At 41.6% G+C, this 13,576-nt stretch overlaps 1 protein-coding gene across 1 annotated transcript in view; it reads right to left on the bottom strand.

Moving 5' to 3' along the window:
• BBS2 (Bardet-Biedl syndrome 2) overlaps nucleotides 1–12,479 on the bottom strand; it is a 42,937-nt gene extending 30,458 nt beyond the window's left edge. Inside the window, exons 1-5 of the mRNA XM_003263071.4 lie at nucleotides 12,131–12,479; nucleotides 6,557–6,784; nucleotides 2,024–2,149; nucleotides 1,721–1,783; nucleotides 822–899 (exon numbers count right to left, since the gene is read on the bottom strand). Coding sequence (XP_003263119.2) covers nucleotides 822–899; nucleotides 1,721–1,783; nucleotides 2,024–2,149; nucleotides 6,557–6,784; nucleotides 12,131–12,247 — 612 coding nt within the window. The 5' untranslated portion in view covers nucleotides 12,248–12,479. The remainder of the gene's footprint in view (nucleotides 1–821; nucleotides 900–1,720; nucleotides 1,784–2,023; nucleotides 2,150–6,556; nucleotides 6,785–12,130) is intronic.
• Between the last annotated feature and the right edge of the window lie 1,097 nt (nucleotides 12,480–13,576).

Genomic DNA, 13,576 nt, shown 5'->3' with positions numbered 1-13,576 from the left:
GAGGAGGAAGAGAAATAAAGGTTCAAATGCTGACCATGCCACTTCATAGCCAAGACTATGTACAAGTAACTTAACAAAAAATACAGGCGCGGTGGGTCACCCCTGTAATCCCAGCACTTTGGGAGGCCAAGGTGGGCAGATCACTTGAGGTCAGGAGTTCAACACCAGCCTGGCCAACATGGTGAAACCCCATCTCTACTAAAAATACAAAAATTAGCCAGGCGTGGTGGTGCGTGCCTGTAGTCCCAGCTACTCAGGAGGCTGAGGCATGAGAATCACTTGAACCTGGGAGGTGGAGCTTGCAGTAAGCCGAGATCGCACCACTGCACTCCAGCCTGGGCAATGGAGTAAAACTCTGCCTCAAAACAAACAAACAAACAAACAAAAAACCAGAACACCATTTTCCTCATCTATGGAAATAATAATAATTTATCTTCCTATTAGGGTAGTTGTAAGGATTCAATATGTTACTTCATATAAAGTACTTAGAGCACTACCTGGCATACGATAGGTACATAATAAATGATTGCCATTATTATTATTTGCATGTATTAACTCATTAAAAGAAATGCCTTTATGTATTCAACTATACTCAATAATTTTTCTCTATTTAATCAGTCTTTTCAAAATATATCTTAATTAGGATTTTTATTGCTTTTCTTTCCATAACATACAGCTCTGTCTGACCCTCCCCCGCCCCCAGTTTTTATCCTAAAACCACCTGGGTTGGGAGATGTCCCAGCACTCTCACTTGATGTTTCATCTGACAGTGCTGATCTATCTTGCTCAAGGTTACTGTAGTTCAAGGTGGAGCTTCTTACCTCTGTTTCTGTCATTTCTGCCACAATCTCATCTTCCTTAAAAACTCGGATATCAAAATCTTCAGATCCAACAAGAAGCTGAAGGGGAAATATCATACATGTTTAGGTAAGTGAAAACAACAAAATTTCTGTAAACAAAACAAAAAATTGCACAATACTTTGCATGCTGCTTCTGCCACCCAAGATTGACAACCTCCTAATCGTCTGATGCTCAGAAATGCTCCCTCTAATGGGAGGATCAGCAGACTCAATCAATGAATAAACAGGGGCAACTGCAGCTTTTCATCTTGCCTTGGGAGCTGCACATCTTGCCAGAATATGTTATTTCCTGGAGTACCTGAAAAGGCTCCCTGGATCAGCAACTTTCTCTGCCTACAGATGGAAGCCCTGTTCAAACACCAGAGTCCAGTGTACATGGACAAGAGAGAGGCAAGTCGGTGCCCAACATAGCACTTCACACCTACTGACTGCTCAAGAAGCTAATTTCTAGGGTAACCATTAGAATAATTTCAAAGGCTAAAAGCCAATCTCTAAAACATTTAGATTCCTCAAAACAGTTGGCCAAAATTGAAAACTACATACTAATATGGTTTCAAAGCATCAGGAGCAATTCACAAGACCGTGAATATGACTGAAATCCCAACTCTTCTATCCTCTCTGCCCTCTCCTGTGTCTCTGAAACACCATGGCTTTGATCTTTGTATTTATTACACAAGCACAAGTGATTTATTGTTCAAAAGAGAAGAGAAAGAAGAATGAGGCCAATTGGCTGATCATTTAGGCAACAGAGCACCAAAATCAGCCAGGAGAAGCTTACACTTCTCTCAACACTAATGTCACTGTCATGGCAAAATTTATTTGGCTGAACACACAAGAGAGGTATCTCCTCCCCAACATACCTCTTTCTTTCCATCACCATCAAAGTCACACAAGGCCAAGGAATTAACATTGTCTCCAGTAACCTGAAAATAAAACCCCAAACCATTAGCATGCCATCGTTTCTCCATTTACTCCAAATATATTGGCTACATGAAGGAGAGGACTACACAAAACATGAATGAATGCTATTCAAATTATTCATATCCTTTTTTAATGCACAGAATTATAAATATTATTACTCAGTAGAGTTGGTGGTTAAAAAAGAAGAACATTAAAAGTAAAAACGCTTAAGGGTACCAAAAAGAATGTTTTCTTCTTCATACCGTCCAAAACAGATCACTTCCTTCATGATTGAAACCTTGCAGAGCACAATTGCCACCAATAATCGCAAGAGGGGAAGAAATGTCTCCCAATGTCCCCAGCACAATTGCATTTGCCCCATCTGCTACCTAAGAAAAGTAAAAGGACACATTATCTTAGACACAATAATCTGCAGGCACACTGAAGGTAAGTTATATCCATATTTTTATTTGGACACCCAAATTCCTCTGTCATCATTTGTGAGAAGCCAGATGGTCTCCTGAGAAGGCAGCCAGGGCTGTCTACTGAGACCCAACCCTGTGGCTTCTGCAAGGATAAGCACAGATACAGGGTAAATCAGAGCCTTGGCTTTCACACTAAGCCACTACAAAACGCTGCTACAATACTCTGGGAGCTGTCTGGGACCACAAGTTCCAGAGGGCAAATTCTCCAGAGAATCAAGACTTATGCCTTTAAGCACCCAAACTTTGTAATTTATTTTAACCATTTTGGATGGAAATCTTTTTAATACTTGTAATCTACTTATTTACTACTTTTTAACTTTATTATTCTTTGTACTAAAAAGTACTAAAAAGTACAAAGAATTAAAAAAAAACCCATGGTCCCACCATCTAAAATAAATATCTTAGACTTCTTGAATAAATTATATAAGTTAATTTATTTTTGAAAGACTCAAGGACATCTTTGTAAACACTGTTTATGGTACAGGAAAATAATCGTTACTTATATAATCTTTAAGTGGGAAAACTATAAAGATTGGCTATATAGGAAAGAAAAGATTTCAAAAGAAATTAAAACTGTTAAATGGCCAAAGAAATAATAAAGTTAAAAGGTAAACAATGAAGTGGGGAAAAAACCCTTGCAATATATGAGACAAAAAGTTAATTTAAGAAAAAGGTTAATAAAAGGCAAATAAATACAAAAATGGTAAACACCCCAACCAAAAAAAATAAACAAACAGGACATGAGAGATGAAATACACTTAACAAACATGAAAAATGTTCTTTCTCACAATATATCATTTTTCAGTTTTTGGATTAGCAATCAAAAAGAACAATAATATCCACTACTAGTTAGGGTGTAACGAAACAAGCACGATCATTATTGAGGGGGATGTGGAAAATGGTAGTCTTTTTAGGGAGCAACTTACCAATGCCTATCGAAAATCTCATTTTTAAAAAAGTCTTTGACTAGGCAATCGTAAAGCTGAGTCCTTGTAATGTTGATTTATGTGTCAACTTGGCTAGGCCATGGTACTCAGATATTTGGTCAAACATTATTCTAGAGCTGCTGTCAGGGTATTTTTCAGACGACATTAACATTTAAATCAGTAGATTTTGAATAAAGCAGATTATTATCCACAATGTGGGTGGACCTCACACATTATTTGGCCCACACATTAACTAGGCCACATTTTGAGTAAATTGAGTAGATTTTGAGTAAAACAGATTATTATCCATAATGTGGGTGGGCCTCACACATTAATTGGCCCACGCACATATGGATAATAATCTACTTTACTATTAAGTCCTTCAATACTTTCTATTAAGTACTTTCTATCAAGTATTGAAAGACTTAATAGAAAAAAGACTGACCTCCCCCAAGGAAGAAGGGATTCTACCAGCAGACAGCCTTTGTACTTGAGCTTCAACATCAATTCTCTCCTAGATCTCCAGCCTGCTGGCCCACCATGCAGATTTTTGATTTGCCAGGCTCCACAACTGCATAAGCCAATTCCTGAAAATAAATATTTCCCCCTCTAATATGTACATATCCTATTGGTTCTGTTTCTCTGGAGAACCCTGACTAATACAGTCCTAAACTCAATTTCACTTCTCAACAAAAACAATGTGACCCTGAAATAGGCAAAGGGCAGAAAAAGTCCTAAACACTAAAGAAAAAAATGTGATCAGCTGGACTTCACAAAAATGCAAAACTTTTGCTCATCAAAAGACACATGCCTAGTGGAACAAGCCACAGGCTGGGAGAAAATATTTATTATTTATAAATCTAACAAAGAGTTTGTATCCAGTATATCCAAGAAATGTCTACAAATCAATAATAAAGAGACAAACTACCAATAAAAAATAGGCAGAAGACTTAAGACACTTCACGGAAGACACATAAATGGACAATAAGCACAAGAAAAGGTGCTCTGCATCAATGATTATCAGGGAAATGCAAAATGAAACCACAGTAAGATATCACTTCACACCTTCCAAAACAGCTAAAATTAAAGACTGGCAACAACAAATTTTGACAAAGGATGTGGAGCAACTGGAACTGTCCTACACTGCAGGCAGGAGTGTAAAGTGATACAACCACTTTGCAAAAACAGTTTGGCAGTGTCATGAAGTTCTTATAAACCATACAGCCCAGCAGTTCCACTCTTGGGTATTTACCCAAGATAAATTAAAACATATATCCACAAAAAGTCTTATAAAAAAAATCTTACTAAAAACAAAAGTCTTATATGAAAATGGTTGTTAAAAACTGAAACAATCCAAATGCCCATCCACTTGTCTATCACCGAGAGAGTGGATAAACAAACCATAGTATATTCACACAATGGAATATACTATTTTTGTTACTTAGCAACAACAACAAAAGACTACTTTTATATGCAACAACATGGATAATTCTTGCAAGCATTATGTTAAGTGAAAGAAGCCAGACACTAAAGAATACATTCTGTATAATTCCATTTGTATGGAGTTCAACAACAGGAAAAGCTAATCTAAGCTGACAGAAGTCAGAACAGTGATTGTCTATGGGAGATAGAAATTGACTGGAATGGGGTACAACAATATTTTCTGAGGTGATGAAAATGTTCTCTATTTTTATTGGGGTATTGGTTATAGGGATCCAAACTCATTGAACTGTACATATAAGGTCTGTGCATTTTCATATATGTACATTTTACCTCAACAAAAAATAGACAAAGAAGAAAACCAGCCAAATGCAGTGGCTCACATCTATAATTATAACACTTTGGGAAGCTGAGGCAGGAAGACTGCTTTAGCCCAGGAGTTTGAGACCAGCCTGGCCAACATAGTGAGACCCCATCTCTCTAAAAAATAAACAATTAGCTGGGCGTGGTAGTGCACACCTGTAGTCCCAGCTACTCAGAAGGCTGAGGTAGGAGAACTGCTTGAGCCCATGAGGTCAAGGCTGCAGTAAGCCATGATCATGCCACTGCACTCCAGCCTGGGTGACAGAGCAAGACTCTGTCTCAGAAAACAAAAACAAAAAGAAAGAAAACCACCTGCATTTTCAGGAACTTATCCTCAGGAAATAATCAGGTAAGTGGTCAAAGAGATACTGTTATTACACTATGAACTGTAACAGAGAAACAATGGAAATAACATAAATGTTCAACAACATGGAACGGTTAAACAAATTATATTAACACAATGAAATACTATACAACCAGTAAGAATGACATAACGGGTATGTAGTAACTTCATATAAAGACGTTCACAACATATTATTGAATGAAAGAGCCACACATAATAGCCAGGGAGTGGAATGTCCATTAACTGATAAATGGATAAATAAAATGTGGCATATACATACAATGGAATATTATTCAGCCATAAAAATGAATTACTGACACATGCTACAACATGGATCAACCTTGAAAATATTATGCTAAGAAAAAGAAGGCAGTCACAAATGATTACATATAATTTCATTATTTATGAAATGTCTAGAATATGCAAACTTCTAGAGACAGAAAGCAGATAACTGGTTGCCTAAGGTTAGGAGGTTAAAGAAAAATAGGGAATGATACTAACGGGTATGGGTTTTTTGGGGGGGTAATAAAAATGTTGAAAATTGATGATGGTGATGGTTGTACAGCTCTCTGGATACACTAAAAACCACTGAATTGTATACTTTAAGTAGGTTAGTTGTACATGTAAATCATATCTTAATAAAGCTGCTATAGGGTAAAAACAAGTAAAAGGCTACATGTATATATGATCCCATTTTACTACAAAATGTATTCATATATGCTTGGTAAAAAAATCTGGATTCAAAAATTCAACAGTTAAGTGTTCTTTCTAGATGAAAAAATAGGTGTAATTTCTTTCACTTTTTACTTCCTTATCTTTTCTGTAATAAATATGAATTGCTTGGGTATTAAAGTTGCAGCAGCCTGTAGGTGGCAGGCTACAGTAAGGGCTTCTACAAACTATTGCACTAAACTTGAATGCAAGTCCACCAGGAGACCTGTCTACTGGCTTCCCAGCTCTTGGCTGAATTCTCAACAGGAGATCTTGACAGCTGGTAGTATCACAGATATACCTCATAGAGATAAGCTCGAGTGTCACCAAGTGATTAGCAACCATAACCAAATAAATAAGTTCCGAGTACATAAAGCAGATGTTAACAGCAAAATCTCCATGTTGTTCACCTATACTGTAACAGTCATACAATAAACAGACCAAAATAAATGATCTGATCTCTTCTAAGCATAAAAAATGGACATTAATGAGTAATGACAATTTTATGGTTATAAAGGTTATACTTGCCTCTCTGTAGAACAAATCCGAATTATTGTAGACATCATAAGCCAAAAGATTAGTCTGTGTCCCCACTAAAAGGGCATCATAGCCAAGCTCAGGGTTCAGTACGCCTGCAGTCAGGCAGCTGACTGCCTGGTTAATGTTGAGAAGAGAAACATCAGATTCCAGGGGGCTCTGGAAGACCCTGGATGCACTGACATGCTGGTTCCGTGTATGAGGATTATGAATAAAAACCTGAAACAAAAATAACTAATTACATTCCCTTAAAATATAAAAAATTGGTACCATACATTTTTTAAAAAAAGAACCAGGTTATTAACACATCAACATTAACAAGAAGTCACTTTAATCTCCTATGAAACTTAGAACACTCGTACATAGTTCAATGCATGGACAACTTTCAGTCATTATGAAATCATGGAAATCCAGTGGTTCTTAGCCTTGTAAGGAACAAGGTAATGAACAAGATATAGTCACTGCTTACAAGGCCAGCTTACATGCTACCCACCAGCAGGATGTCAAAGCACTCTTAGAAGCTAGCCTTTTCCTGATCAATCTAGAATAAGCTGCTACCACCTTCAATGTGATTGCCACACACCAAAAAGATCATGGAAAACAGAATAAACACTTCCTTTATTATCTTTCATCTGAGCACCTAATGAATTCACTTCCTAGACCTTAAATGGTCTGCTAGTTAGTAAATCTCTTTCACAAACTTAAACTGAGTCATGCAAATCAAGTATCTTGAAGGCTTTCACAGTTTATACCAGTGACATAGAACTAAGTAATTAGCCCAAAGATAATAAATTCAACAGTTTCAACTATCATAAATATAATCTGAGTGTCTGCATAAATTATTCAACTTTCCTAGACTTCACCTGTAAAAAGGAGGTTTGGACTATAAAATGCATTCTTAAGAGGGGTGAGATCACTCCCAGGACAGGCAAATGGGTTTGCGATGGGGAATCGTGTAGCCCTTCGCAGGACCACAGTACAAAAAGAGATATAAAGTATATCTGAGGTATCAGAATTTCACTGGGGAAATTTTCATGGTCTAAAAAAGTTCCGAGGTGGGCAATATGACAAAAAAGGTTGGGGGGGATGAAAAACACTGGACTAGGGATCCCTCTAGCCCCTTCTGGTTCTAAAATTTGTAAAATTTACATGAGTATTTCATCTCTTTCACATAAATCCAAACAGAATTAATTTCACCATTAATACCTACCCAAGGCAGCCTATTCAACAAAAAATAATTTTCAAAAGAATTGACTAAAAACATAGAAAATATGTGCAGCCACTGAACACTGCCTTCATGTTCCGTTTGTGTAACACTTTATAACATGCTTTGGTCAATGTTAACTGCATTTGAACCTGACACCAACCCTTGATTTCCATATGAGGTCGGAAGAGTTAAGGCCCTTTGCCAAGGTCTTGAGACTGGTGACAGGGCTAAGACAACAGCCTGGTGTGCTCCAGACCCTGCGCTCCAGCCACCACCACATCACACTTCCTTTTATAACAGTTCTGAACAAACCAATTCTTTTTTTTTTTTTTTGAGACGGAGTCTCGCTCTGTCACCCAGGCTGGAGTGCAGTGGCGCAATCTCGGCTCACTGCAAGCTCCGCCTCCCGGGTTCACGCCATTCTCCTGCCTCAGCCTCTCCGAGTAGCTGGGACTACAGGCGCCTGCCACCACGCCCGGCTAATTTTTTGTATTTTTAGTAGAGACGGGGTTTCACCGTGGTCTCGATCTCCTGACCTCGCGATCCGCCCGCCTCGGCCTCCCAAAGTGCTGGGATTACAAGCATGAGCCACCGCGCCCGGCCTGAACAAACCAATTCTTACAGAGTTTTCCAGAAATCTAATATGCTGAGAAAGAACAGGAGGGGAAATAGCTTACGGGCTCCATATTCATTCTTACTGGAATGGAAAGAGTTTGCAATTTTTATCAAGAGCAACAAGGGTCTCAGGAGTCAGACTTTCCCCCAGTTCCCTTCTGCTGTTCTCTGCACTCAGAGAGTCCATAGGGAGACAAGTCTGTCCCTTCAGGCAAGGAAAGAAAGCCAATCTCAGTCACATGACAAAAAGACCACTCCCAGGGCTTTCAAAGGACTTGCTGAAGTTCACACGTTTGTTCCAGCTGAGGAGGTGCTGCAAACAATATAAATTCAACTGACCCCTAAGCATTACCATGAGAGAAAAAATGTCCCCAGAGGAAAACTCTAATATTCACCCTGCAAGAGATTCCTTTTATTTATTTATATGTTTTTTGAGACGGAGTCTTGCTCTACTGCCCAGGCTGGAGTACAGTGGTGCAATCTCAGCTCACTGCAACCTCTGCCTCCTGGGTCCCAGCGATTCTCCTGCCTCCGCCTCCTGAGTAGCTGGGATTACAGGGGTGGCGCCACTACGCCCAGCTAATTTTTGTATTTTTAGTAGACAGGGTTTCAGTCGGCCAGGTTGGTGTCGAACTCCTGACCTCAGCTGACCTGCCCATCTAGGCCTCCCAAAGTACTGGGATTGCAGATGTTGAGCCACCATGCCCAGCCAGAGATTCCTTTTAAAAAAAAAATCCTTGCTAAGGCCCAGAGTCAGTTCCATGTTCACAACAGGGTCCCAGCTGTAAGGATAAAGTCCTGTTTCTAGAGATGCAGGCTTTAACCCTAGCAGGAATGTTTTAATTGCTTTTAAGAGAATATATTCATGGCATTACTTGAGTCATAAAATACTACTAATTCTTTTTAAGGTCTCAAGATAAAAGATCAGGTCAGAACTTTTTAGATTTGTTTACAGAGCTGAACACAAAGTATCCATCCAATTACATAGGACAAGGGATCTCCTTTATTATTATTATTATTATTGGGCCATTTTCGACAACAGTCCTACAATCAAGCATTCCTGCCTTCCACTCCAGGTCACACTCTATCTAAGGGCTGCCCTAGGGACCTCTGCCCAATCTCCCTGCTTCTACTCCGACACCTACCTCCCTACATCCTGTCACTGAACATCTGTTCTCCACATACCAGCCAGTTAGCCTTTATCTAAAACATAAAGCAAATTCCAACACCCACTTTATCAAAATCCTCAGGGACTTCCTAACTTACTCAGTATAAAAACCAAGGTCTTTGCCATGGCCTACAGGTTCCTATATGATCTGGCTTGTGTCTACCTCATGACCACCCTCATTGCCTTCCAGCCCCAGTGGCTTCCTTGTGCTCCTGAAACACACCATGCATATCTCCAGCTCAAGACCCTTGCACCTGCAGATCCCTCTGCCTGCAAGGCGCTTATCCCACAAATCTGCAGAGCTTGTTTCCTCAGTTCCTTCAAACCTCTTATCAAATGTTATTAGAGGCCATCTGACCACCTGTCTAAAACAGCAAGCTCCCATCATACAGAATCCCTTATTCTTTTTCTCCTATGAAAACACTTGCATATTCGGTTAACTGCCTGGTTCCCCCTCTCAAATGTAAGGTCCAAGGGGGCAAAAACTTGTCTGTCACATTTTCCAATGCACCTGCAGAGCTAAGAAGACTGCCCAGTACATAGTAAGCCTTCAAATTAGGGGCTGAGTTAATACCAATGGGATATTTTCAGCCCATTTATATATCTGCTATGTACCTACAACACAACCAACATGAAGTTCTTTTTGGCATTTGTCAGTGTTTTTTTTTTTTTTTTTTTGAGACCGAGGGTCACTCTGTCGCCCAGGCTGGACTGCAATGGCACGATCTCGGCTCCCTGCAACCTCCACCTCCTAGGTTCAAGTGATTCTCCTGCCTCAACCTCCCGAATAGCTGGAATTATAGGCGCCCACCACACCTGGCTAATTTTTGTATTTTTAGTAGAGACAGGGTTTCAACATGCTGGCCAGGTTTGTCTCGAACTCCTGACCTCAAGTGATCTTTCCGCCTCAGCCTCTAAAGTGCTGGGATTACAGGCATGAGTCACTGCACCCAGCCTGTCAGTGACTTCTAACTGTAACAATAACTAACATCATGATGTGCCAGACCCAGTATTAATAGCTTAACTGTTATACTACTTAATGAAAATGAAGCCTTATTTTTTACTTCCGTATCCCAAGGCATATAACATACAATATACGTGGAAGTGTCCTAAAAACTATAAATTGTTACACAAATCCTAGCTTATTAAATCCACACTGGATCAGAGAACATGCACTCTAACCACATTCCACACTTTCTAGTTGAGTGGCTCCAAGCACTGTGTTGAACCTCTCTGAACTGCAATTTCTAGTCAATAAAGTGAGAATCATAAAAAGAAAATAAGAGGTAACAATTAGTGACCACTTCCTATATGTCAAGCGCTTTACATGTATTAACTTTTTTAAAGCTCATGACCCCATGTATTGGGTACTATTATTAAGTGCCTTGCCCAAGGTCATGAAATTAGTAGGTACTGGAGCCAAGAAACACCATACCTATGCCATGCTGCTGCCGTTGGCCTTGTAGCAATGACGCTGAGATGACTCATGTAATAAAGTTTTGTGCCTGTTATAAGTTATTAGCGTTGTCACTACCTTCCATGTATTTTGGGCATGCCTCTGTCAAATACACAGGGCTCTGATTTGCCTTGTCTGTTAGCTTCTGGACTATAAGCTTTCTGAAAGTAGGGACTCCTTTTACATCCGAGTCTCCAAAATCTATACAGATGGTGTTCAGAAGAAGTCTGGTGAATGTTAAATGATGTCTCTTTTATCTCTTTGATTCTCACACCTCGCCCAGTAATCGCACATAGAAAACACCTAATACTTAGTGAATAAATTATGGGGAAAGAACTGAAGGTATATGGGCAAGGATCAAAAGTGCAATTTGAATAAGTTAATTTTTGTATTGCATTCTTTTGTCGTTGTTGTTCGGTAAAGGAGCACTGTGAGAGGCTGGGTGCTGTGGCTCACGCCTGTAATCCTAGCACTTTGGGAGGCCGAGGCAGGTAGATCACTTGAGGTCAGGAGTTCGAGACCAGCCTGGCCAATATGGTGAAATCCTGTCTCTACTAAAAATACAAAAATTAGCCGGGCGTGGTGGCGGGCGCCTGTAATCTCAGATACTCGGGAGGCTGAGGCAGGAGAATTGCATGAACCCGGGAGGCGGAGGCTGCAGTGACCCGAGATCGCGCCACTGCACTCCAGCCCGGGCGACAGAGCAAGACTCCATCTCAAAAAATAAAAAAAAAAGCAGTGTGAGAGAGTGGGAGGAATTCCGAGTTCCAAGTGACAAGCCGAGGCCCCTGGCTTGAATCTGGGGTCGGTTATTGCCGCTAGCCCGAACCAAACCCCTTCCCGCCGGAGACGTCTCTTTTCTAAGCTCCCTATGTCCAGGGACCCCGACCTCCCCTGACTCTAAGTGCCTGACGACAAGAAAACGTCAACTTCTCAGAAAAACTCCTCTAAGTTCCCCACTGTCCTCTGCAGGATAGAGCAACAAGGTGCTCGCCGACCGGTTGCCGGGCAACACGGGCTGGGGGCGGGGTTGGAGAGGAGGCGGGGTCCCAGGGGCGCGGCCGGCGGAGGTCCTGTGGTTCCCTGGGGCCCGGGCTCCCTGCGGGTGGGAGCGGTTACCTTGCCCGCTTGGGTGGCGGCTGCCAGGCACGGGTGAGTCCCGTCGTAGCGCCCTATGGCCACCATTCGGGGGCTGATTTTGTGGCGCAGTTTCAGGGTGAACACAGGCAGCAGCATGATGGCGGCGGCTTAGGGGAGGAGGGCTGGAAGCTCGAGGCCAGCGCAGCGGAGCTGGCCTCACGTGCCCGGGTGAGGAGTGCAGGGACGCTACCTACTCGGCCCCAGCCGCCTCAGGCCGGACGCGAAACAGCCCGGTACGAACCAGTCTAGGTACCGCCTGCTCCTCCTGCGGCTGCGCAGACCCGTCCGCTCCTTCTGCGGCTGCGCGGTGGCCCCTCGGCACCTTTTGCGGCTGCGCAGTGGAACCCCTGCTGGGCCGTGGATGCAGTCGATTCCTACTGCAGTAATTTACCCCTGCGGGTTGAACTCCACTGACGAGCCTACAGGCTCAGCCCAGAGGCTTCCCCTTCTAGCACCACATCCAAGCTGCACCCTGCAAACTTCACACAATGCTACCCCACTCCAGAGGGTCATTAATTCAAGAAATATTTCTTGAGTGTCGGCTCTGTCCCTTGCTTTAGCTGTTGTGTGGAGGAAAACCATACCAATCCTTAGACTCACGTTTGGTCTAGGGCTCCTGGTAAGTCTCCCTATATATTTTTAAGTGCAAACCAGCAAAATTGAAAAGGGACCAACAAAATTTCCTTGAGGGCCTATTGTGTGTCAGACACTGTTCTAGATAATAAATAGTAGTAAACAAAAGACAAACCTCTGCTTTCCTGGAACTGACATACTAGTCAGGGGAGACAAGCACTAAACAAGAAATGCATGTCATTTGGTAGTGAGCACTAGAGAAAATTAAGCGAAGGAAGAGGGGGGAAAGGATTGGAGGGAATGCAGTGTTAAGTGTCAGGCCCCTGAGCCCAAGCCAAGCCATCGCATCCCCTGTGACTTGCAGGTATCCATCCAGATGGCCTGAAGTAACTGAAGATCCACAAAAGAAGTAAAAATAGCCTTAACTGATGACATTCCACCATTGTGATTTGTTCCTGCCCCACCCTAACTGATCAATGTACTTTGTCATCTCCCCCACCCTTAAGAAGGTACTTTGTAATCTCCCCCACCCTTAAGAAGGTACTTTGTAATCTCCCCCACCCTTAAGAAGTTTCTTTGTAATTCTCCCTACCCTTGAGAATGTCCTTTGAGAGATCCACCCCTGCCCCCAAAACATTGCTCCTAACTCCACCGCCTATCCCAAAACCTATAAGAACTAATGATAATCCACCACCTTTTGCTGACTCTCTTTTCGGACTCAGCCCGCCTGCATCCAGGTGATTAAAAGCTTTATTGCTCACACAAAGCCTGTTTGGTGGTCTCTTTACACGGACGCGCATGAAATTAAGTAGGGTGGTAGGAAAGAGACCTCTCTGAGAAAGTGACATTCAG

This window comes from Nomascus leucogenys, chromosome 2, assembly GCF_006542625.1.
Source record: "Nomascus leucogenys isolate Asia chromosome 2, Asia_NLE_v1, whole genome shotgun sequence".
Lineage (NCBI taxonomy): Eukaryota > Metazoa > Chordata > Mammalia > Primates > Hylobatidae > Nomascus > Nomascus leucogenys.
The sequence above is the reverse complement of the archived record's forward strand: the minus strand, read 5'-3'. Positions and strand labels throughout refer to the sequence as shown.